The 26,462-nt window shown below is 42.8% G+C and overlaps 1 protein-coding gene across 2 annotated transcripts in view; it reads right to left on the bottom strand.

Annotated features, from left to right (window-relative positions):
* Positions 1-26,286, bottom strand: part of LOC106584981 (LIM domain kinase 2) — a 30,369-nt gene extending 4,083 nt beyond the window's left edge. Inside the window, exons 1-12 of one of the 2 annotated variants that reach the window (XM_014170687.2) lie at positions 26,014-26,286; positions 20,049-20,145; positions 13,723-13,886; positions 8,308-8,417; positions 7,641-7,829; positions 7,099-7,204; positions 6,311-6,525; positions 5,983-6,169; positions 4,315-4,401; positions 3,339-3,470; positions 2,548-2,604; positions 700-765 (exon numbers count right to left, since the gene is read on the bottom strand). In XM_014170687.2, the coding sequence (XP_014026162.1) occupies positions 700-765; positions 2,548-2,604; positions 3,339-3,470; positions 4,315-4,401; positions 5,983-6,169; positions 6,311-6,525; positions 7,099-7,204; positions 7,641-7,829; positions 8,308-8,417; positions 13,723-13,886; positions 20,049-20,145; positions 26,014-26,094 (1,491 nt within the window). In that variant the 5' untranslated portion in view covers positions 26,095-26,286. The remainder of the gene's footprint in view (positions 1-699; positions 766-2,547; positions 2,605-3,338; positions 3,471-4,314; positions 4,402-5,982; positions 6,170-6,310; positions 6,526-7,098; positions 7,205-7,640; positions 7,830-8,307; positions 8,418-13,722; positions 13,887-20,048; positions 20,146-26,013) is intronic. The other variant, XM_014170688.2, reaches the window with a different exon arrangement.
* Between the last annotated feature and the right edge of the window lie 176 nt (positions 26,287-26,462).

Below are 26,462 nucleotides of genomic sequence, written 5' to 3'. Positions count from 1 at the left end.
TTACACCTCATTGAGTGTTGCCATACAGTGAAAGATCTGTGAAGATCTATATAAGCCTGTACTTTACTACTTACACAACATGTTGTTGTAAATTGTGTTCGGCTGCTACAATAGAACCTAGCTCTACCGGACCCTGGCCTGTATCGACAAGACTGCCCTGGCTCAGTAACAGACTCCTGTCACAACAACAAAACATGCTCTAGAACACCCTGCCCCCAGGCTCATCTGAAACAATAACCTACAGTACGCCCAAGGTACATCTAGCTTTAACTGTTTAGGAGCTAAACACTTTGGTATAAGAGAGAAACAATGACTTCATGATTCATTTGAGCTAATGAGGCTGGATTAGTATCTTTACGGTGTTTCTGTAAATTAAAACCAGGAAATTTGAAAGGGATCTGTGCTCCTCGATATCTATACATCTCCGAGTTTGTAACAGTATAGCTTCCGTCCCTCTCCTCGCCCCAACCTGGGATCGAACCAGGGACCCTCTGCACACATCGACAACAGCAACCCTCGAAACATCGTTACCCATCGCTCCAAAAGCCGCGGCCCTCGCAGGGCAACAACTACTTCAGGTCTCAGAGCGAGTGACATCACCCGATTGAAACGCTATTAGCGCGCACCACCGCTAACTAACTAGCCATTTCACATCGGTTACATTTGCATACAATGTACAATTCAGGACTGGTCACCTACCAGTTTCACCAGGCAGTTGTGAGAGTTAAGATCTCTATGGATGATGCTCATTGAATGCAAGTAGGCCTGAAAAAGAAAGAATGAGTCAAACAAACCAATCATCCACAAGGGGAAGCAAACACGCCATATTAGAGACAGAAACCTCAATTTGACAATTCCTTAAGTGGGAAACTAGAAATATGTTTTTGTTGCCCCACATAGTTGTGTTTCTGTGGTGGAACTGTGGAAAAGGGAATTAGGATTACTGTCAGCATTGAGCTGGTCTCCAGGGAAACATGCATTAAAATAACATCAAATTGATCAGAAATACAGTGTAGACATTGTTAAGATTGTAAATGACTATTGTTGCTGGAAACGGCTGATTTTTAATGGAATATCTACATAGGTGTACAGAGGCCCATTATCAGCAACCATCACTCCTGTGTTCTAATGGCACGTTGTGTAAACTAATCCTGGTTTATAATTTTAAAAGGCTAATTGATCAAAAACAATCATTTCTAATTGACCCCAAACTTTTGAAGGTAACGTATAGTATTTTGCAACAAAACATGATTATTTGTCTCTGAAACGAAACCGTCAAGGGCTAGATTTCAAACAAATACAGTGCCTTCAGAAAGTAGTCACACCCCTTGACCTTTTTCACATTTTGTTGTGCTGCAGCCTGAATTTAAAATGTTGCGTCACTGGCCTACACACACAAACACCCTATGTCATATGGAATTATGTTAAGACATTCTTTTATAAAAAAGAAATAAAAAGCTAAAAGTATTCAACCCATTTGTTATGGCAAGCCAAAATAAGTTCAGGAGTAAACATTTGCTTAAGTCACATGGACTCACTATGTGCAACAATAGTGTTTAAAAAGATTTTCTAATGACTACCTGATCTCTGTACCCCACACAATTATCTGTAAGGTCCCTCAGTCGAGCAGTGAATTTCAAACAAGATTCAACCACAAAGACCAGGGAGGTTTTCCAATGCCTCACAAAGAAGGGCGCCTATTGGTAGATGGGTAACAATAAAAAGCAAACATTACATATCCCTTTGAGCATGGTGACGTTTTTAATTACACGTTGGGTGGTGTATAAATACACCCAGTCACAACAAATATACAGGCGTCCTTCCTAACTCAGTTGCCGGAGAGGAAGGAAAACGCTCAAGGATTTCACCATGAGGCCAATGGTGACTTAAAAAAAAACAGTTACAGTGTTTAAGGACTGTGATCAGAGAAAACGGAGGCTGAATCAACAGCATTGTAGTTACTCCACAATACCATCCTAAATGACAGAGTGAAAAGAAGAAAGCCTGGAGAACAGGGACCATCAACTAGATTCAGCCACAGGACAATTTTTCTTCTTGAGTGGATGGTCAAGGGCGTGTGAATACTTATGTAAATTAGATATTTCTTACAATAAATTTGCCAACATTTCTAAAACATGCTTTCACTGTCATTATGGGGTGTTGTGGGTAGATGGGGGAGGATTTTTTTTTTAAATTTAGGCTCTAAAAACAAAATGTGGAATAGGTCAAGGGGTATGAATACTTTCTGAAGGCACTGTACATGTCTGTTATTTAACAGCCTCATTCCATGATTAGATGGGGGGGGGGTGGACGACTACACTTTCATAACTTCTTTAAAAACAATAAAACCTAGTTTACAAACATTTCTGTAAATGGATATATAGCATTTAGGAATGAAACGCTTCAAGTACTCTACCTTTAAATGCATTGTGTTAAACTACCACCATACATATTGGAGGCTAATCCAGCTGAACAAAAAGCAGCCAGTGTCTATATGGACAGTGTTTTACCGCCAATGGTAAATATCCCTGGAAGGCGCCAACTCACCATTCCAGAGGCAATACCTTTAGCGAAGCTGACCCTCTGCTCCCATGGAAACTGGTCCTATAACAACCCAGAGAAGAAAGAACTAAATGAATAGGTCTGTTGGTTGACATGCCAGCCAGCCCACCACTGAGCCAACAGCCTTTATCTGAGGTCAAGCGAGTCCCAGTCCCACACAGCACAGGCCCTTAAAGGATACGTTTAATTTTTTTACAACCACATCTACATTTCTTATGTAAATGGAATTTTAGGGTCCAAACACCTTTTTTTTTTGCAATATCACTTGTTTTTGAGAAACTTACCCCAAACAGAGACTCACTTCCTCACCCTCGTTGTGCAGTATTAGAAACGGCAAAACTCTCAGTATAGTGATGCAGGTCTTGAGATGTTGTATGGAGTATAATGTTGCGGATACACAATTTAATGTGCATAACATCCAAAAGACCCGCATCAATATACTGAGAGCTTTGCCGTTTCCAAAAAGGACGTATTTGAGTGTTTTTGGAGCCCATGTTAATTTTGTTACGGCCCCTATACTGCACAACAAGAATGAGGAAGTGATTCGCTGTTTGGGGTAAGTAAATTAAAACCATTTTAAAAAGTGAAATCACCAAAAAGGTGTCTTGACCCTTCTAGAACATTCCCTTTACATAAAACATTTAGATTTGGTTGTAAAAGATTATTTCTCCTTTAAGGAAAACACTAACAGCAGACCCAAGGCCAACATTAATGCTATTTTGGAGCAGTGGGAGAGGATAGAGAGAGTGAAGTGAATTTAACTAGTTGAAACACACCATGTCTCTAATGAAATCCTTCAGTGTGCCTCCCTCGATAAACTCTGTTATTAAATTCAGCCTCTTGTCCTTATATAGCACACCGATGAACTTCAACACGTGGGGATGTTCCAGACTCCTCATCACTTTGACCTGGAGAGAGAGAGAAAGAGGTATGTTTTCAAGATATGCAACTTTCAAAATACAGAAATCCTCCCCATGACACATTTTGCATGATGCAAAATGCATCATACAGTGAGGATTTCTGTATTTTGAAAGTTACATATCTTGAAAACTTGATTGCTGACAAGCAAAACATTTTGGGACCATGTCAACAATGTACTAATGAAACAAATACCAAAGTTTTCCTTTAAAGCCTCCACCATGCAGTCTTTGCAATTTTATTTTCAAATCATCACTGTATGTCTATTAAATCACTGTGTGTGTTTATTTAATGAATACAACTCCAAAATATTTTTTCTTCATTTATTTCCCTGAGCCTCCTTTGGCCCTTGAAATGCTCAGTCTGATCATGTGGGCAACAGGAAAGAAATGTGAAGATATTTACATACACATCCCTGATTGGCTGATAGGATAGTCTAGAACCCACCCCCTTACCCATATGTACATATGTATTATAACCAGATACAATTGTGACATGTGGGTCAAAAGTTCCATCCCACTAGAACATCATGAAATTGCTATTTTTTTCTTCTTCCAAACGGCTCTTACACAAGGGTATTATCATAATTTTCACAATTACATTGTGTTTATCACCACAGAAATCAGTTTCCACATTGGAGATATTTTCTCTTTGCAAAAAAAAATAAATCACAAGCTTATTTTTTCCCTCTGAAGACTGGAGCAAATGCATACAAAAATAATAAGGTTGGCTTAAAGGAATCCATCTATGAAGCAAATACAGTGACAATTGGCAAGCTCTCATTTGTGGGTATAATAAATTACAGCCCAATGTATAACCAGATAGTCTACTGACCTCCTTTAGAAAGGTCTTCTGGGTCTCCTCATCACAGCGAATCAGCTCCTTCATCACCATCACCTCACCAGTGGCTTTGTGGGTCACCTGTCAAAATGGAGAAAAACAAAACACTGACATTGTGTAGATGTGGAGGCATGGAGTGGATGTGAGAGACTTATTTGTTTATTTTGATCCCTATTAGCTTTTGCAGAAGCAGCAGTTACTCCTAGGGTCCACAAAAAAATCGAAACATGACAATAAAACACACTGACAGACAAGGACATTCACAAATTTAAAATACAATGATATACAAACAATGCAACAACAAAAATACAACACAAAATGTGTGTTAGTGTGTGTAGAATAAGGCTGTAATGTAACAAAATGTGGAAAAAGTAAAGGGGTCTGAATACTTTCTGAATGCACTGTATCTGCTGTTAGAAAAGCTTCCGATGGAGAACACTCTCTGGGTTCTATTAGATTACATAACTCTCCAGCCATGGGATGGCACGTAAAGCCATAGCAAGTGAGTTTCTTCATTAACAATTTATGATCATTAACATCAAAGGCTGCACTGAAATCTAACAGAGCTCCAACTACCAATTTCTTTTAACTAGGGCTGACCCCATGTAGTCGACTGGTCGATAGGCTGTCGATTGAGATTTTTTTTTTAGTCGAGCAGTCACAAAAACTAAATCATGGCACACCCATCTCAGTGGATGAATCCATTGCGGAGGCCACGGGAATGGAATGGTCCATCACTAAGACCGGCATCGGCAACATAAGGCATGCGTGCCGCGAGGGTATTTATTTGCCTTGGCACACCAAGTAAATTTAGAAAATAAGTGAAATTGCATTGGTTTTCCATAATTGGCTACTCCTTTGAACCTGACACCGTTTGTGAGAGTATTCCTTCAGCCTAGAGTATGTGTGAAGATAATGTGTCTTGGGTAGGCCTATAATTTAAAATGTTGAGTCAAGAAGGGGAGTGTGGCGCGTCTCTCTCCAGATTGAACTATTCCGCCAATTCATGTACATTCAATGTTTCATAACTTATTTGCGTCTATCAATTCACCATTACATATAACACCAGTAGTACATTTACCGTCAATTCCCATCATTTCTAATCTACGATGTTTGGTTACGGTAATTTCTGTTAATGCATTCAATATATTATTATTACAGTCGTTTACCGTTCTCATTGTCGGAGTGGACACCTTGTTTGCAGAGCTCACCATCTATGCTACACTTGCGAGACAGAAGTTTTGGTTTATTGGGTCGAAAGAACAGACAACTCTCAATTGACCAATTTTTTTTAGGTCGGGACAGCTTTACTTTTAACCAATCAGCTGTTATCAGAGTCAGTGCAGTACACGTTGAGTGCCCTTCTCTATAAGCATGCTGAAATTCAGTAGTTAAACTTGTTCTCTGAAAAATAGCATTGTATTTGGTCAAACAAGTCTCTCCATCAGTTTACTAAGAACAGGCAGCCAACTGATTGGGTGGCTGTTGGAGGCAGCAAAGGGTGCTTTACTATTTTTAGGCAGTGGAATTACTTTAGCTTCCTTCTACGCCTGTGGACACATGCACTCCTTTAGGCTTTGGTTAAAGTTATAGCAAATAGGTATGGAAATACAGATTGAGATGTGTGTGGAAAAGATGTTGATTTTTGGGTGAAAAGCTGACCTTGATAGCCTGGCCAAAGAAGCCCTTGCCCAGCACCTCTCCATGGATGAGGTCACAGGGGCGGAAGATGCGATGAGAGCAGCTGCTGGAGGAGCGCAGGGATTCAGAGCGCCCGATGTCCCGGGTCAATATAGGGTGTTCCTTAGGGGAGGCTGGCCCAGGGGACTTACAGATGCTGTTGCTACGCCTTCCATTAACGTAGAGGAACAAAAGGTCAGTAAGACATTGACCAGGTTCTACTGCAACAAATTATAAATAACTTTGTATCTCAATTTTTACCCCAATGCTTAGACTCTCTCTCTCCCAAGGTTGGCTGGTTAAGCTGTACCTTAGAGACCTCCTCTTTAGGGTGGCATCATCCACCAGATCTGTCCTCTCCAGGACACTGTCAGAGGGCGAAGACAGGCGCATGCGGGAGGTGGCGGGGACCCCCAAGCGGTTGTGCGAGGACCCCAGTCTGAGCCTTTCCAACCGCTGCCTGACTGGATCATACTCTATGAGCAGATGCAGCGTCTGACTGGTCCGATGAATGAGGTCCTCCACCTGAAACACAAATCAATCAAAATACATAATCTGCTAGGCCAAAGTCCTCTCTGACATAGTAACATGAGCAAGCAACACTAATGAGAGAGGTATTGGTATAAGGCCTATACAGAACACGGGATGGAATTAGAACTAGGCAGGGTTCCAATGAGAAAAGGATCCTGATTCCTGACAATGCGAAGAGCTATCAAATTGACGTATACTACATGACTTGAATGAAGCCAATTCATTTTAATTGGAATGCACCTTGTTGCAAACAGGAAAGGTGGGAACTAAAATGTAATTAGTGAATGCACCGTTGGAACGAACATGGTTGAGTGAGGTGTGTGGTGAGATTGTGTGTTGGAGTCCTTTCAGATGCCATCCTCTCCCAGCTAAAGAATGTTTAAATGAAGGCAGAATGAATGGAATGCAAAGATCACATGTTCCGAAATCAATTTTAGAGTAACAGTAACAAATACTTACGTAATAGTCACATTTTATAAAACACCACTGGGTTACAACTGAATAGTCTGAATAGTTTCAATGCTTTATTATTCAGTGTACTGTCAAAAGCTGGATCATGCAACTCACCTCTTCCTCCATCAGTGTCCCCACTGGAAGACCGTTGATCTCCAGGATCCTGTCACCAACATGGATGGCATTCCGAACTTCCGGGCTGATATGCATTCCTCTGACCCTGAGAGAAATACAGCACATAGACATGTCAGTCTGGAGCACCAGTATCAGAATGAACTATGACTCCATATAGGTCTGTCAAAGGAGAGCTGGTTCTGTTGACCAATCAGCAGTGAGCACCTGGACAATACAGAGGTGGGTGTGTCCATCTGTCCGCAACATTTAGTACATCTATCAGCTAATGAGTCTCGTTTGCCTGACATGGATCAAGACTATAATAAAACACCAAAGTAAAGAGATGTGGGATTTAACTATTAAATCCAGATGACATAATCTTATTGGTAATGTACACACATCTGTACCAAGGACTAATGCCCTGTTATTTCAGCAACCCTATAATCAGTTACAGAACACATGACTCACCCTGTCCCACTCAGACCTGCATAGTCAAGGATGTACAGATTCACTAGTTGTGAGTGACAGTTAAGTCCACTCACTCTTTGACTTGAACGCTAGCGGAGCCGCTGGCAACGTCTCTTAGGACAGAGACAGAGAAGCCCCTCTTGCTGTTGGTGGCAGAGGGCATGGAGATGAGGGTGACCGTGTGGGGCAGAGAGTCCAGGGCCGAGTCGGCCGAACGCTTCTCCAACACGGGCGCCAGGACTACCTGCTTATAGCACTTCCCACTACACCGAGAGGAGAGAAGAAACAAGGAATAAGGGCTATTGTTGTGGATAATTATGTTTTTTAAGTTCTTACCAGTTCTTAAACTATTCAAAAGTGTTCATCAGTGTTTAAACATCAAAGTATTCTACTTTCTTTCCAACTTCCTTTACCTACATCTGTGAGTACTTTTCTGCAAAATAATTTCCCATTGGGGAACAATAACGTTTTATTGGAGAAAAATATGAAGAGAAGGAGAGAGCAGGAAGGAGGGGTATGGAGAGAGTCAGACAGTAGAGGGGACTCAGGTGTGACAGACGCACCAGATTCCTAAAAGATCAATCAGAAAGAGTGATGTTGACCGTTTGCAATAACAATCATCACATTCCCTAGTTGCCTCTATCAACATCTGACTTAACAGCATACTTACAAACAGAATTCAGAATCTAAACAAATAAAACCAACAACTCTGTGAGCAGTAGATAGTAAAACAACCCTCACCAGTACAGCTTGGATCGCTCCACCAAGGCGTAGGTGTCTCTGTCCTCGATGACCACCTTGCAGCTCAGACATACAAAGCATTCTGGGTGATACTTGTGTTCTCCAGCCACCTGGAAGAACAGATACAGCTGAGTTTGTCTCCTGGCTTTGATCTTCCCCATGGTGTTCCGGGTCCAAGCAGAGAATTCGTCAGGGTGAACCTGCTGAGCTGTGTTGTACACCGTGTGGTGTTCTGTATTGTCCTGTGTTGTGTGCTAGATGGTGTTGTGTGTGCTGTCCTCTCTTTGTGGCAGTAACACAGTCAGAAACAGCTGCTCCACTCTCAGCCTGTCTGGAATCTGCTATGATGTCATCTACCTCCCAGCTCCCAAGCCCTGCCTTTTCCAATCACAGCACACCTCTTGCTCACACCCTCACTAACTTTCCTCACACCCTCGCTTACTCATTCCCCCAATCTGTTGGTCCTGCACTCATGCTAAATTAAACAACTTATCCACCATGGCTGTGAATTGCCAGGGACCACACCTTATCACGATACTTGAGTAAAGATATGATATGTATTGTGCTTCTATACGTGTCACAACTGATCATGATTCCATATGTATTGCGATTCGATACAGCGATTGAATTGCGATTCAATGTTCCAAACATATTGTTCACTATACTGTATATCTCTGCTGCAGAGGGACAATCGAGAGTCATAATAAAAACGAGTTTTGATCATGAAAATAAATAAAGTGCTGAAAACATGTTAGCTCAGCATTTAAGAAGATTGAGGCCAAGCTATAGGAGGATAAATACTGAAGTTTTAGCGCAGGTACAGCTGACTAGCTAACGTCAACTATCTAGCAAAAACTACCTTTTGAGGGGAGAATCAATATATCGTCAAAAATAAAAAATACCAAAAATGTATTGCAGAACTCTACTGTATTGATTTTTAACCCGATCCCCAGTATCCACCCCCTAAAGCAAGGGACACGTACAAACAGGGCCTGTGCCATAGCAGAGGTTCCTGCGGTTATACAGTGCATTCGGAAAGTATTCAGACCCCTTGACTTTTTCTACGTTACGGCCTTATTTCTAAAACTGATTAAATAAATAAAACATCGTCAATCTACACACAACACCCCATAATGACAAAGCACAAACAGGTTTTTAGAAATCTTTGCAAATAACAGAAATACCTTATTTACATAAGTATTCAGACCCTTTGCTATGAGACTCGAAGTTGAGTTCAGGTGCGTCCCGTTTCCATTCATCATCCTTGAGCTGTTTCTACAACTTGATTGGTGTCCACCTGTGGTAAATTTAATTGATTGGACATGATTTGGAAAGGCACACATCTGTCTATATAAGGTCCCACAGTTGACAGTGCATGTCAGAGCAAAAACCAAACTATGAGGTCGAAGGAATTGTCCATAGTGCTCTGAGACAGGAATGTGTCGAGGCACAGATCTGGGAAGGGTATCAAAAAATGTCTGCAGCATTGAAGGTCCACAAGAACACAGTGATCTCCATCATTCTTAAATGGAAGAAGTTTGAAACCACCAAGACTCTTCCTAGAGCTGGCTGCCGGCCAAACTGAGCAATCGGGGGAGAAGGGCCTTGGTCAGGGAGGTGACCATGAACCCGATGGTCACTCTGACAGAGCTCCAGAGTTCCTCTGTGGAGATGGGAGAACCTTCCAGAAGGACAACCATCTCTGCAGCACTCCACCAAGCAGGCCTTTATGGAATAGTTTACAGACGGAAGCCACTCCTCAGTAAAAGGCACATGAAAGCCCGCTTGGAGTTTGCCAAAAGGCACCTAAAGGACTCAGACCATGAGAAAGAAGATTATCTGGTCTGATTAAACCAAGATGGAACTATTTCACCTGAATGGTGGTGGCAGCCTCATGCTGTGGGGATGTTTTTCGAAGGCAGGGACTGGGAGACTTGTCAGGATCGAGGGAAGGATGAACGGTGCAAAATACAGATAGATCCTTGATGAAAACCTGCTCCGGAGTGCTCAGGACCTCAGACTGTGGCGAAGGTTCACCTTCCAACAGGAAAATGACTCAAAACACAGCCAAGACAATGCAGGAGTTGCTTCGGGACAAGTCTCAATGTCCATGACTGGCCAGCCAGAGCGCGGACTTGAAGCCCATCGAACATCTCTGGAGACCTGAAAATAGCTGTGCAGCGACGCTCCCCATCCTACCTGAGAGCTTGAGAGGATCTGCAGAAGAATGGGAGAAACTCCCCAAATACAGGTGTGCCAAGCTTGTAGGGTCATACCCAAGAAGACTTGAGTCTGTAAACGCTGCCAAAGGTTCTTCAACAAAGTACTGAGTAAAGGATCTGAACATTTATGTAAATGTCAGTTTTTTTATTTTTAATACATTTACAAACATTTCTAAAAACCTGTTTTTGCTTTGCCATTATGGGGTATTTTGTGTAGATTGAGGGGGAAAATAATTGAATCCATATTAGAATAATCCTCCTATGTAACATAACAAAAAAAATTGAAAAAGTCAAGGGGCCTGAATACTTTCTGAATGCACTGTAGCGTTTGGCCAGTAACTGAAAGATCGCTCGTTCGAATACCCAAGTCGACAAGGTGAAAAACCTGTTGATGTGCCATTACGCAAGGCACTTATCCCTAATTTGCTCCAGGGGCACTGTGCTACTATGGCTGACCTTGTAAAACAACACATTTCAATGCACTTTTCTGGTGTATGTGACAAAACCTCAACCTCTCCCTCAATTCTTTATTTTTAAGGCTGGGCGGGCAGCTGGAAAACCTAAAGATGGGGTGTGGAGAGTGTGGGGAGATAATCTACAGTATTTAAACTAGTCAGTGTTAACAGACTGCAGTTTCATGGAAGTATTAAGACTGTTGTGCCAAGACGCAAGCTCTTCCCCAGATGAATTCAAACAGGGATAACTTATAAGGAAAGTGAAGATATTCATGAAAACCTGTAGTCTTTGAAGTAGGATAACCTTTTCCATTACCCCCCTGCTCTTCATTGTAGGCTGCTATGAGTAAGACTGTTGGGAAAGGATATTGTTGCTGTTGCAGGGAGCAGTGAGATTAGGCTGGGTGATGTAAGCCATGTGTGCATCTGTGGCTGTGCCTCCCACCCTCCAGGCTGGAGCATTACCACACTGACCCCAGTCAGAAACAGCCTGAAGGAGCCCCAGCTAGACACATATGGCTGTGTCATAGTTCATAGGTGGCTGTGTGTGTGCAGGCTCTCTGAGAGCGGAGGCTAGGCTAGTGTGCATATGTGTGTGTATGACCAACATGACTCCAGAGGAAATGGCTCTTACACAACACACTGGAGTTAATTTTCCCATTTCACCAAAATAAAAGGGAACAAAAGAAGGATCTTCAAAAGGGATCTAATTTGAGAGGATTTAGAACGTGTCAGAACTGTAAAACGTGTCCAGCCACAGAGAAAAGTAAGCAAAACGAACTGCTATTAAAAAAAAAAAATGGCATGCCACGATCTCCTAATTAGGAGAACAAAATGCAGTTTTGTGCCGTAGCCTGCCCATCAAACACACAACGGTCATAAGTAGCTGCCTGCTCCACACTGCTCTCCTCTCCTGAGACCCAACATCCATACGATTTTACGCCGTGTTGGTTCGGCTGCTATCTAAGAGAAGCCTGCCAATTCAACTCTGCCAGAAATACTTGGCATCTCGCTTTCAGAGCCAATGTGGCCAAGAACAAATAGAAAGGCCATTGTGTGTTTTGCTTACTGGCAAACCTCTTGCTCTAAAAAAAAGAATAATTTTGGGATCCCCCCCCTTTAATCCAGCTGAAGAGAAAGCATCCTTTTGTGACCAGCAATTGTTTGTGCCAGCAGCAGTTTTATTTAGACCTGATTTAAATTGGGCCAATAACAATGTTAAAATGAAGTTCCACAGCACTCCAACCCCATGCATGAGGCATGGGCATTCCATAGCACTGATGAAACAACAAGAAAGCTAACTGATATCCAGCCTTCAGTGACTCTTCCATAGCATAACCATGAGCTCATGGTCTAATCCTGGAAGATAAACACGTGTCGAGCTTAACCATTCTAACCTTCCCTTAATAACAGATAGTTGATCTTTCAAAAATCATCCTCAATAAACTGTGGTGGTCTGATCGTGCAGTGTGCGTAGTATTTATTGCCTTTCCACCGCAGTGGACCGAAATCAGGTGATGGACTGGCTCCAAAATCACTCCATGTTTTCACCCCAAAAGATGTGCTGGGGGAAGTGAACTGTGGAGACTGTACAGAGAACAGAGCAGGGCCATAATTGGGGACCTAACTAATACACACATTGTGATGGGGAACCTAACTTCCACAGATACAGAGAGAAGGTTCAGGTCCAGCCGGCTATCTTTCAAAGCAACCAGGATGCAAAGTATGGCTGCTCTGTGTGGGTGATTACTTGTTGAGCCATAGCCCAGCCCCCATGACCTCTTCTGTACATAAGTATTGACCTCAATCACCAAGGAGATGTTTGTTACAACACAGATGAGGGGCAGGGGACAGGGGTAAAGCTGACAGTTCCCGTACATAGAGGAAAAACAGATCCTATTAGTCCACAACCCCCTGAACTCACATCAAAAGAACAGTGATTCACTGTGAACTGGTGTTATTTGAGTATGGCCCTACACATCTAACCTCTGAATACAATGGTAACCCTGACAGTGAATTATTATTCAAATACTATATAATGTACAGCTTTGTCATTGCCTGGACACAACCCTTAGCCGTGGTATATTGGCCATATGCAACAAACCCGAGGTGCCTTATTGCTATTATAAACTGGTTACCAACGTAATTAGAGCAGTAAAAATAAATGTTTTGTCATACCTGTGATATACGGTCTGATATACCACGGCTGTCAGCCAATCAGCATTCAGGGCTCTAACCATCCAGTTTATAACTAAGCAATAAGGCACGAGGGGGTGTGGTATATGGCCAGTATACCACGGCTACGGGCTGTTCTTAAGCACAACGCATCGCGGAGTGCCTGGATACAGCCCTTAGCCGTGGTATACTGGCCATATACCACAAACCCCCGAGGTGCCTTATTGCTATTATAAACTGGTTACCAACGTAATAAAATGTTTTGTCATACCCGGGGTATATGGTCTGATATACCACGGCTGCCAGCCAATCAGCACTCAGGGCTGGAACCACACAGTTAATAACGGTTCTTCGCCAACACTGTCCTCTTCATATTCCATGAGATCTAAGTGAACCAAGCTAGAAGCCTACTGCATCATAATACCTGATACTCTTGATCCTGGGCCAATCAGGGTTCATCTTGATTTCACACAGATAGCCGGATCAGACTGAGATTATGTGTGTTTGGAAACAACAGCATTTACTGACAAGTGAGGTGAGGAGGATGGAGCGGGGCAACTTACCATGGCAGGTCCAATCATGAGCAGAGAACAGCCGTGACACAGCTCCCCAAACTTCTCCCAGTAGTGTTTACGGCAGTACAGCTTGCCATTCTTCTCATAGTACCAGTTGGTCAGGTGGTCACAGCATTCCGAGCACCTGTGGATGGGAAAACACACTTCATGACCTGCAGGAAATGAAGGGAGTAGAGTGGACAGACAAATCCTTTCAGCGGAGACCATATCAAGCGTAAAGCAATCTGTTTCAAGGCGATTCAAAGGAGACTCACTACAAAGCCTGGGTGCATCATTTCAAAGACAAGTTGACAAGCTCACAGGCTTGTGTTAGATTCCTGAAATATTCTAATTGAGCAGAGAGTCCACTCTCAAACAATGGAGGAGTCTGAGCGTTCACGTGTTGACTGAGCTGAGAGATTTGACATACACATATAGAAACAAATAAACAAGACAAAGCTAGAGCAGAAATACCTAGCAAAAGACCCTGAAAGAAAACAGCATTTGACAAAGACAAAATACGCTTAGTGTGCGATCGAAGTCAGATAACATTGGAAATAGTTTAACCAACGCCCAAACAGTTAGACTTGTCTGTACACTTTCCCTCCACCAAACCTCAACCAACAAAGTGAGTGTGGAGGTGAAAGTATCCTTTAATGAGAGGAACTGGCACAGACACAGTGCAGCAGAAGCCATTCATCGTGTGAGAAATTACACTGGTGAACATAATACATTCCACTCCCATGTTGCACTGGAGTACAGCGGTTGCTTCAGGCCTTTCTTTAGAATGACGGTATGTACTCGTCTCTGATCGTCAGGTACGAAGAAGAAGTCGGCTACCTTGTTCCTGAGACATGCCACGTCTCATTGGTGTGCTCCAGCACAAGGTGGGCAACACTGAGAACAGGGTGACTAGTGACTACACACACAGTGTCTACCTGAGGGATGTGGTTTCAGAGAAGAATGAAGCGATAAGCAGTAGACGGTGGGAAACAATGGTCATTAACCTGGTACTAAACACCAGCAACCAACACCAAACACTGCCCTCAGCCCTCCCCCTCCACAGCCACATTCCAGCATCTTAATGTGTTCCAGATGTTTCTGGAGAGGCTGCAGCACCTTTCTGATGGAAACCCTGACAACCATCTACAGCCTGGTGAAGGGGTATCAACTTAAATTGTGGTTAATACAATGATTTGACCAATTATCCTGCCACGCCACTACTCAAGAGCAGATTGATCCACATCCTTGACTGGAGTGAAATCGGGCAGAAAAGTATGGCTCGGACTTAGTCACGAAATGTTCAGAGAGTTAGGAATGCTGAAGTTGCAGAGAGAGCACCTTCAGGCTATGAGCGAACCTTCCGAAAGTGTCACAGGTTATGCAAAATGGTGGCACCAGGTTAAGCTGTGTCAGGCACACAATCAATTCTACACCTCTGTCAAAGAGATGAAGCCACTAAACTGGCAGCCCACTTAGACAGCTCCCTGTGAAGAAGAGCTTGCCAGTTCTGCATACTGACTGATATACATCTGGAGAACAGTCGGTACACTGGCAACAGACAAACACTGAGGTAACAGTCTTAACAAATATGCCAACCACCTGCCTGTCTGGGGATTTGCCCACTGCTGGCCTGGGTCTGCGGATTACATTTACATTTTAGTCATTTAGCAGACGCTCTTATCCAGAGCGACTTACAGTAGTGAATGCATACATTTCACAATTTTTTTTTACTAAAAAATTGTACTGGTCCCCCGTGGGAATCGAACCCACAACCCTGGATCACAGTGATCTCTGAACCCTGCAGTAGAGCTAATCCCAATTGTTCAGCCTTTGGAGAGACAATCCACTCCCGGAGATTAGGAAAGTCAATTCCTTTTTACAATGGTTCATTCTTTAACACAATGTTTATTACTGGGTAAACCTTACGGAGGTGGTTAATAGCTTCTGGTACATCGTGTGAGGAAATACAGCCTACACACAGAAATGAAAGCAAGAATAGGTAAGCAGGAAAAGAGTGAAAAAGAGGTTTCCGGGCATTCCTGTGCACAGATGGATGATGTGGAAAAGCAGAGGTGGTCTGAAAGGCTGTCCAGATAAAGATCACATTAGTGAGGGGGAGCGCTGTATGGAATAGGGAACGCTGCCCTTGGAATGGCCGAACTTGGCCTAATGCCCAATTAGGGCCTTTTGTCTGACAGAATGTTGACGAGACCATACAGCCTGGTTACAAAACGAGACTAAACAAATGACAAAAAAGGAGCTGTATTTTAAAAACACTAGTCTTTTTCCTCCTCTGTACTCTCCTCTGTGAGCAACAGTTTAGTCTGCTAGCCAATCTGTGGTCAGTAGTAGTGTCCTACTGTATGTGACTGTAAATCTGAATATTGCCTCTGTACTCATGGCTGTCTGTTTGCTAGGCGTGCACTGTATGCGAGTATTTGTGAGCAGCCCCTCTGCAATCATTGTGAGTGTTTTTATAACAGTCACGGAAACAAACAAACAGGAGGCAACGCCGAACTACACTGACAAACACGCGACAAGTGTGAAGAATGTCTCGCCTCAGACAGACGAGTCTCACAGGGGCTGCAGGTATGCTGCAGGGAAACCAACATTCACTAACACTGAACAAAGTAACCTTGGCTGGTCCCTGTTGAGTCACCGTGTCCTCCATCCCCGTCATTCCAAAACAACCCAATACCTCACGAGAAACATTGGTTTGTCAATCCCAGTGTAGAGGATGACGGACAATTGAAGATTACACAGTCGTGTCCCTGAAGAAATAATCTTTGTTTTGGTCTTTAGACTATCTGACCTTACAAACACCTCAATCAGCAGAGTAAACAACACTGGTGCCATTTCTTATCCAAGAAGGAAATAAATAAAAAAATAGAAAAATCTGTCTCAGGTGAGAGGAAGGACTGGTCCTCCAACAATGCTATGAACAAAACACCAATGGGCAAACATTACTTAATCCATTTCCTCAATTCCACTATACCAGTGGAAGGCCAACGTTAATGCCTTTTGTTGGAGTGTACTAGAATCCATACTTAAGTTTTCTATGATGAAAACTGACACCAAGCACTAGGCCTATGGGGAAGCAATGTCGTAGTAATGCAAACAAGAAACACTAGTTCAAGATGCCATAACACGGAACTTAACCTGAAACCTCTCAAACTTTATCAAATGTATTAATGGACTGCATGTACAACTTTCAATGTTAGCCAACTAAGATCCGATATCAAGCATATCAAGATCACAATAGCACACATTGCACTCATGGTTGGTATTGGTCAATGCAGGTCTGGCTGTTATTAAGGGACTCATGAGTAACCACACTAAAGCAAACCAGCCAGAGCAGTGGCCACCAGATCATTGGCTAAGTGAAAGCACATTTGCATTTCAGAAGGCAACCAATGTGAACAGAGAATAACAGTTCAAGTCAAACACATCAACGTTACATTATTGGACCCCACAGACAATTAACAAGGGGAAAGTACTATCATTATGACTTGAGCCAGAAGGCTTCACCTCTTTTAGAGGACTAACATTGAGTCATAAAGGACAGTCCTTTGGGACAACCCAAAATCCAGTTTTCCCTGGGAAAAACAAAGGACTCTGTGCAGTGTCGGGAGCAGCGGGCCCACGACTCTGAATCGCTGTCTAGGAATGCGGCAGCGGGGCACACACACTGTCTAGTCTAGTCTTAACCTATACATTCATCTGAAACAGGGATAACGTCAGCCTTTCACAATGCTGCTCAACTTGGGGGAGGTGCAGGGCTCTGTGTGCACAATAGAACAGAGCGGGGGGGGGGTAACATGGAAAAGGAAACTACTGTAGTTGCTTTAAAGTTTGACAATGTCCCACACGGAGTGTGAAAGGAATTCTGTACTCCATGGACAAAATGTGTGTACAACATTTTTCAAAAACAGGACTGTCTCAAATGACCAGAAAACAGGCAGATTTGGGGCTAGGGGGTCTGACTGCTGAGGGCTGAACTCCAGCACACTTGGCTGAGCATCAGTACGGTAGTCTGGCTCGATGGAGGTTTTTCCCAAAGCAGATGCTCCATCTAAAGAGTTCATTTCACACAAAATTACTGAGGTGGTCTTGGGCAGAAACAGAGGAGGAGGAGGGGAGAGGGAGAGAGACAAAGGGGCAATTCCACGATAACAGAATGACGCAGAGACAGATTTTTCTATTTAAAAAGTTTGGACATCACAGTACAGCAGAGCACAGTAGAGTACAGCACAGCAGAGTACATAACAGTAAAATATACTGTACTCTAGCATGCTCTATGGTACTAAACTCTACAGTATTGTACTGACCAATACTCTACAGTACTATACTTTTCTTTACTGTCCAAACTTGTGAAACAGACATCTATGATTGGTTAAAATTTGGACTGACCAAATTGCAACTTCCATGGACGTCCGGTGTCAGTCTGTGCTCAGCGGGTGAGAGGGCTAGTTACAGTAAATGGAAAGAGAGGGGGCTCAAGGGTAGGTGTCAGTGATATTAACTAGAAAGAAGAAAGACAGGGAGAGATTGTCCAGACTGTTTTTATACTCTTGCTGTTCTTACACTCCTTCTGTTACCGATTTAGTAACAGAATGACTAATTTTAAATCAAACCAAATTTTAAAATCAGTAAAAACAATAACTAATTAGTAGGTCTACCTTGTTACTTCTGTGAACTTCCATTACCCTCCCTTTACATGAGGGAGAGAAATGTGAAATATGACTTTCTGCTAGATGTTTTCTCAGACCCCTTTTCCATATGTTAGACCAGAAATCAAAGTCTAAAATTAAAAAAAGAATACTCTTAGCTTTCATTATCCACCAAATTGGATGTTCTCCTATGAACTTTGCATGTTAAGTGCTCATGGGGCTTTTTGCATGGAAATGCCCAGACACAGACTGACAGCGAGAGAGCGAGAATTGCACAGCTGTATCAAGGACTTGGCTTTTGAACTGACAAGGTTCCATGGTTCTAGAAAAGAGCCATTATAGAAATAGAGAAAGAGACCCAAATCCTGTGTTATACAAGGACACTGTTGCTGAAAAGCTTTGTTTGAAATTTGAGTGCTTGGGCTAAGGAACGCTCACAGATTTCAAGCCCCTACTACCCAAGGGAGACGTACTCGGAAATGATATGACGTGAATTTGGCGTCCTCTTAGGCTTTATCCCTTTTTTTAAAAGTTATATAAAAAAAAAAAAAAAATTACTAAATTAATGTATTATATTCAGGGGGAATTCAGAGCTCTAGAAAAACAGCTCTACTTTATTCAGTTCTATTCTTTCATTCGTGTTACGTCACGTTGTGTGCTGGATGGGCACAGTGTGAGTGAGTGTGAGAAATACACTCCCTCTCCTCATTATATGAACAGAGCTGCTGTGACTCTGCCCTCAATCCCAACTTCCCATTCCACAAAAACGCTGTGGGTCGCATCGTCATCTAGACCATGACTCTTGGACTGCTTATCTAACTGAAGCACCATCATCATATCTATACATTCGCTTCTGGGAATAGAAAACCTGAGTGATCGTATTTCACAAAGAGAGCTTTGGGAGCTAAAAAATTGTTTTTGTTTGAGCGTCTGTACATAGGTCCTATCATATTGACCTCTGTTCAGTCCAAGTCTAGAGGGTTATCACTGGGGGCCCGTGATCGGAGAATGCCAGACAGTCTCAATCCTGACAATGACTAAGCCACAGGACAAAGAGAATCTGCCAGGGCCAAAGTCCTCAAGGCCGGAGAGAGAGGTGGTGGGATCCTCTGTGTCCCTGTGACCCACGCAAATTCATGTGCGAGTAATGCCTCATGTCTATTATTTTCCACCTTTAAAAAGGCAAAAGGATAACAAATATCTACCACCTCAAAGTTGTTAACTTGTTGTACTAACTTCTAAATACAATGGTTTGAAGAAGAAAAAAAAAATGAATGGTGGCATCAGCAAATGGGATTTGACTGACTAGATTTTCAATAAGTACTGTAATGGAGTTCTGCGTTACTGTAGAATAGTTTGAACACTGAACAGAGACATTCCTGCCCAAAATGATAATAAAACATTCCACAGGACAGGTAGAATTCTGTAGGACTACCCACAAGTCCATTTCTAAACATGTGCATACAGAAGCCCTGAAATTGTCAAAAGCTGTATGTTGACCAGCAAAACAGTCCATTGTCTCTATTGACTTCAATGCTGCTTATTTAATGTCAAAACAGTTCTAATGCTTATTGCAGACAGCACGTGAGTCCTACAATAAGTTCTCAATTAAATAAATTACAGTGAATATAACTGAAATCCACATTTAAAAGTATGACTTACTGAAAACAGGTATTGTGCCAAGTTCCTTGCAGAACCTTGACATTGAATGCATCTTGAATCGCTCCCCCGCAACCCGCACAGTGGCGTCCATGTGTACCTGTAGGGTTCAAGGATTTCATTAAAGGAAAAGCATACTATCCATCCATAAAAGTAAAATCACAGTAGCAACAAATTTCTGAATATGTTTTGTTGACTGAACAAAGGTGTGACTCACACATGTGAGTCATGATGTTGATGTGAGCCATTTCCCCTCAGGAGGCTGAAAATAATTGTCATGGGCCCTCAGATCCTCAAAAGTTCTACAGCTGCATCATTGAGAGCATCTTGACTGGCTGCGTCACTGCTTGGTATGGCAACTGCTTGACATTTGACCGCAAGGCGCTACAGAGGGTAGTGAGTACGGCACAGTACATCACTGGGGCAGAGCTCCCTGCCATCCAGGACCTCTATACCAGGTGGTTTCAGAGGAAGGCCCTTAAAAATTGTCAAAGACTCTAGCCAACCAAGTCATAGACTGTTTTGCTACTACACAGCAAGTGGTACTGATGCACCAAGTCTGGAACCAAAAGGACCCTTGAACCCCCAAGCAATAAAACTTAAATAGTTAGCCAAATAGCTATACGGACTATCATCACATACGCTGCTGCTACTGTTTATTATCTATCCTGTTGCCTAGTCACTTTACCCCTACCTACGCTACATGGCCAAAAGTATGTGGACACCTGCTCGTTGAACATCTCATTCCAAAATCATGGACATTAATATGGAGTTGGTCTCCCATTTGCTGCTATAACAGCTTCCACTCTTCTGGGAAGGCTTTTCACTAGATGTTGGAACATGGCTGCGGAGACTTGTTTCAATTCAGCCAAAAAGGCCATTAGTGAGGTCGGGCACCGATGTCAGGCACCGATGTCAGGCGATTAGGCCTGGCTTGCAGTCGGCATTCTAATTCATCTCAAAGGTGTTCGATGGGGTTGAGGTCAGGGCTTTGTGCAGGCCAGTCAAGTTCTTACACACTGATCTCAACAATCCATTTCTGTATGGACCTCGCTTTGTGTGTACTGGGGCATTGTCATGCTGAAACAGGAAAGGGCCTTCCCCAAACTGTTGCCACAAAGTTGGAAGCAAAGAATCGTCTAGAAAGCCGTTGTTCCAGTGAAGGGAAATCGCTACAGCATACAAAGGGGCCTAGCCCGAACCATGAAAAACAACCCCAGACCATTACTCCTCCTCCACCAAACTTTACAGTTGGCACTATGCATTGGGGCAAGTAGCGTTCTCCTGGCATCCCCCAAATACAGATTAGTCTGTCGGACTGCCAGGTGGTGAAGCGTGACTCACCACTCCAAAGAACGTGTTTCTACTGCGTCAGAGTAGAAGCTCCAGACGAACAGTTCTTGTGCTGCCGTTACTTCCAGAGGAAGTTTGGAACTCGGTAGTGAGTGTTGCAACCAAGGACAGATGATTTTTATGGGTTACGCGCTTCAGCACCCGGCGGTCCTGTTCTGTGAGTGCGTGTGTGGCCTACCACTTTGCGGCTGAGCCATTGCTGCTCCTAGACGTTTCCACGTCACAATAATAGCACTTACAGTTGGCCATGGCAGCTCTAGCAGGGCAGAAATTGGAGAAACTGACTAGTTGGAAAGATGGCATTCTATGACGACGCCACGTTGAAAGTTACTGAGCTCTTCATTTACAGGCATTCTACTGCCAGTGTTTGTCTATTGAGATTGCATGGGTGTGTGCTCGATTTCATACACCTGTCAGCAAAGGGTGTGGCTGAAATAGCCGAATTCACTAATTTGAAGGTTGGTCCACATACTTTTGACCATGTAGTGTTTATGCACAGTTGAAGTCGGAAGTTTACATACACTTAGGTTGGAGTCATTAAAACTCGTTTCCCAACCACTCCACAAATTTCTTGTTCACAAACTATAGTTTTGGCAAGTCGGTTAGGACATTACTTTGTGCATGACAACTAATTTTTCCAACAATTGTTTACAGACAGATTATTTCACTGGATCACAATTCCAGTGGGTCAGAAGTTTACATGCACTAAGTTGACTGTGCCTTTAAACAGCTTGGAAAATTCCAGAAAATGGTGTACCTGTGGATGTATTTCAAGGCCTACATTCAAACTCAGCTCAAACTGTCTCTGCCTGGCCGGCTCCCCTCTCTCCACTGGGATTCTCTGCCTCTGACCCTATTACGGGTCACTGGCTTACTAGTGCTCTACCATGCCATCCCTAGGAGGGGTGCGTCACTTGAGTGGGTTGAGTCACAGACGGTTTTGCGCCCCTTTGAGCTTGTGCTGTGGAGGAGATATTTTTGGGCTATACTCAGCCTTGTCTCAGGGCAGTAAATTGGTGGTCTGTTGATATCCCTCTAGTGGGGGCTGTGCTTTGGCAAAGTGGGTGGAGTTATATCCTGCCCGGTTGGCCCCTGTCAACGAGAGTATCGTCGGACGGGGCAAGTGTCCCCCGAACCACCCATCTCAGTCTCCAGTATCTATGCTGCAAAACTCTATGTGCCGGGGGGCAAGGGTTAGTCTGTTACATCTGGTGTAATTCTCCTGTCTTTGGTGTCCTGTATGAATTTAAGTATGCTCCCTAGGATCATGCCTCAGGAATACCTGGCCTGATGACTCCTGGCTATCCCCAGTCCACTTGGTTGTGCAGCTGCTCCAGTTTCAACTGTTCTGGCTGCGGCTAGGGAACCCTGACCTGTTCACCGAACGTGTTACCTTGTCTCGAACCTGCTGTTTTCGACTCTCTACCGCTCCTGCTGTCTCGAACTCTGAATGCTCGGCTATAAAAAGCCAACTGATATTTACTCCTGAGGTACTGACCTGTTGCAACCTCTAACAACAGTGATTATTTGACCCTGCTGGTCATCTATGAATGTTTTAACATCGTGATAACAATCTGGCCTTAATGGCCATGTACTCTAATAATCTCCACCCGGCACAGCCAGAAGAGGACTGGCCACACCCCAGAGCCTGATTCCTCTCTAGGTTTCTTCCTAGGTTCCTGCCTTTCTAGGGACTTTTTCCTAGCCACCGTGCTTCTACATCTGCATTGCTTGCTGTTTGGGGTTTTAGGCTGGGTTTCTGTATAGCACTTTGTGACATCTGCGGATGTAAAGAGGGCTTTATAAATACATTTGATACATACTTGTACCCCTGCTTGCCCTGATTGTTAGAGTTGTCAGTTGGATTTGGCAGAGATCACGAAAATGGAACTTTGGCAGAGGTTCAGAAAATTATACTTTTATCAAAAACTACAGATTTCAGTAAACAAAGAAAGGAGTGCCTTTACACTCAAACATTGGTACACGGAAAGAGTTTAAAAATCGTCTGACAGCGACTCGATGTAGTTGAGGGTACAGTTTGCCCAGACTTGTCGCAACTCCATTGATGTGATGTACATCGTGGAGTTGAGAAACTCTGCTACTGTTTTTGTAGAACATAGGGTGACACAGGCTGTTTACATTATAATGTTAAGGCTATAAGTGATTCTCAAGTAACAAGGAAAACTTTCAGACAAGCCTGCGCATCATTCTTAAACAAGAACATTTGTTGAGCTTTTCCCAAAGTTTTGTTCTCACAAAAGCCTGCACCCACGACGCTTCCATTCCAATAGAGAGCAATAGTAATGCCGTCTTTTTGTAGGCACAAACTCCGCCATGGCTCGCTGGCCAAAGCTTATGGTGAAATTAATCGTTTTTGTGGGGATAAATGCTGAAAATAAGGTTTGTGGTAAATACAGGCTTAGAACTTATACGTTTTGTTCTAGGAGATAATCATCAGCTGAAGTAAAATTTTCATAATTTTGAAGCATTTATGTAAACAAAACAAGCACATAAAGGCTTCATAATTCATAAAGGTAATGTTAACTTACTGAAGAGATCTAAGCCCGTGTTAACCTCAGACCCCATTAATTTCCCCCATAGGAATGGCTGAACGAACCAGGGGTAACTCGTTTCCGGGATGTAATCACTATGCCGATTCTGTTGCAAAGCTTTATCTGTTGCAAAACATTTTGCAACAGAAACCGTTTAACTCATTTAAAAAAAAGATATCTAATTTAGCAATGCTCTTATTCAGAGCGACACAGTGGCGCTTGCAACGCCAGGGTTGTGAGTGCATACGTCGTCATACTTTTTCATACTGGTCCCCCATGGGAATCAAACCCACAACCCTGGCGTTGGAAGTGCCATGCTCTACCAACCGAGCCACACGGGACCTACTCCAAATGTAAAACGCAAACAAGAGTTTCTATTGGACAAATTCAGGTAGGTGCCTTCCTGTTTCCTCTGTTTGCGTCTTAAATGTTTCTGTAATGAATACACCCCTAGCAAGCTCTATGCAATGAATATGGTGGGAAAACTGGGGGATTTAGAATTGAGTGGGCGCGTTCGAGCAGCTCACTTTTGTTAAGTCGGTGACCTTTCAAAGTGTGTTGCATTATGGGGATAAATTGTCTGACTTGCGCCTAAATGTTGACTGCATGAATTTTACAACAACCATGTGATCAATGGTCATGAAGTCGACTGCAATTTTCTGCAGTTGCCCCTCACCATAGAGCAAATTGCAGCCATTACCTGCATTGTGGGAGGCAATAACTGTCAACCAATCATTAGTGTTTTTGTTTGACCCACGCGAACAGGACATGACTGAAACAGGAAGCAACTTTGCCGCAATGTATACAGTGTACAAACGATTGATATGCGAGTCCCTCTCTCCCTAATTGATAGTACAATGTACACACATATTTATAGTGTGTGATATGGGGTTTGCAGACATGTTTATTTCAACATTACAAAGAAAAGCTTATCAACAATGGCAACACTGCCATGTTGCACTGAGCCATGTTGCACTGAGCCTTGTTGTTGGAAAACCAATCAGTGTCCGACTTTCGGCTGTCACAGATGTACCACCCTCAACTTCACTCCTTGACTTTCATCTGAAGTAGGTTGCTTCCAATTAGGTATATAAAACCTGGATTGCTGATGCTATGTATTGGCCATTGAGATACTTTGAAGCCACCGTTTGGCAATATTGGCACTCCCCAGTAGGAGCAGTACACCATAGGAATATACAGTATTTCAATTAAATGCTTCAAGGACAAATTACATGAATTTTAGTTTTTTTTGTTGTAGTGGGGACAGTAACATTGGTAATCTCCAAAAAATATACTTTATGGAAAATGTTTACATATTTTGTATTTTTAGCTCACATAATATCATTTAAAAGTATGCATTAAGGTGTCTAATAGAATAAATGTGGCAAAAACAAATGTAGATATTAACAAATGCATTTCTATAGCTTCCAAAATATATTGTTTTACAATGGTGGGGGACTGCCAGGGTGGAGGCAAGGTGGCTTCAACACAGCGCCCCCATCAGTAATTCTAGTGTATATGTAAATTATTGGTTGCTTCAGCTTTACCACTCAAACAAGCCCAAAGAATCCAAGAAGTTAAATTCAAGTTTGAGTAAAATCTTATTTCTTCATATTTCAACAGTTTACAGCAGGTATAAAACGTGCAGCAAAATTCTAGCCCCCTCAACAATGCAGTAGCCTACATTAATCAATAACAGTAAATTCCCAAAATAACAAGTAATAGGGGTAGTATGCATAGTAATAATTGACTATATTTACAAATATAAAAGGGGGTAGTGAATTGGACTCGCAGCAGAATACATAGTATAATTCAACATAATCAGCTGAACTTTGATGGCAGAATCATTGCCGTAGTTAGAAAGTAACTATGTATGTCATGATGATCAGATACATTGTAGCAAGTTCTCATTTGACGTAAACACTATCAGGTCGAAAATTGACCAAGTCCAGAAAATAGTGCGTCCCCCTACTCGATGTAACTTGGGCTTCCCTTCACATTGTTATCCACATGTAGGCTAAGCTAATTAACAATTTAATAGGAAATAAGTTTAGACGGCTCACCTTCCAGTTCCTCCATATAACTAATTGCTGTGTGTCGTCGATTTTTTTTCTTCTCAAAAAGTTCTCATCGTGATCCAGCATGAGTTACAATGGGGTGTTTTCATTCTACGCATCCAAAAATCTTAAAATCCAGTTCTAGGGAAATTGTCCGCTAAATCACGTCACATTTTCCAAGGAAGGTTAATATCCCAGCTCAGCTTTGCAGTAGCCTAACTGTGTTAGCGGGATAACTTACGTCATGCAGTTGAAATTCCTGTACGGAGACCGGAAGGAATCAAACAGCAACACCTGGAACAGGAGAAAAATAATTGGAGAGCCCACAGGCCAATATCCACAACTACACTGAAACGGGAGCACCATCTACTGTCAAAAAGTAGGGATCTCACTTTATTTCTCCACACAGGATAGCTACTATTCTACGCTTTGGTGGAGTGGATACGTATACACTA

The sequence above is a fragment of the Salmo salar genome, chromosome ssa24 (genome assembly GCF_905237065.1).
Source record: "Salmo salar chromosome ssa24, Ssal_v3.1, whole genome shotgun sequence".
In the NCBI taxonomy this organism is placed as follows: domain Eukaryota; kingdom Metazoa; phylum Chordata; class Actinopteri; order Salmoniformes; family Salmonidae; genus Salmo; species Salmo salar.
Note: the sequence above shows the minus strand (reverse complement) of the source record. Positions and strands in the feature narration are given on the sequence as shown.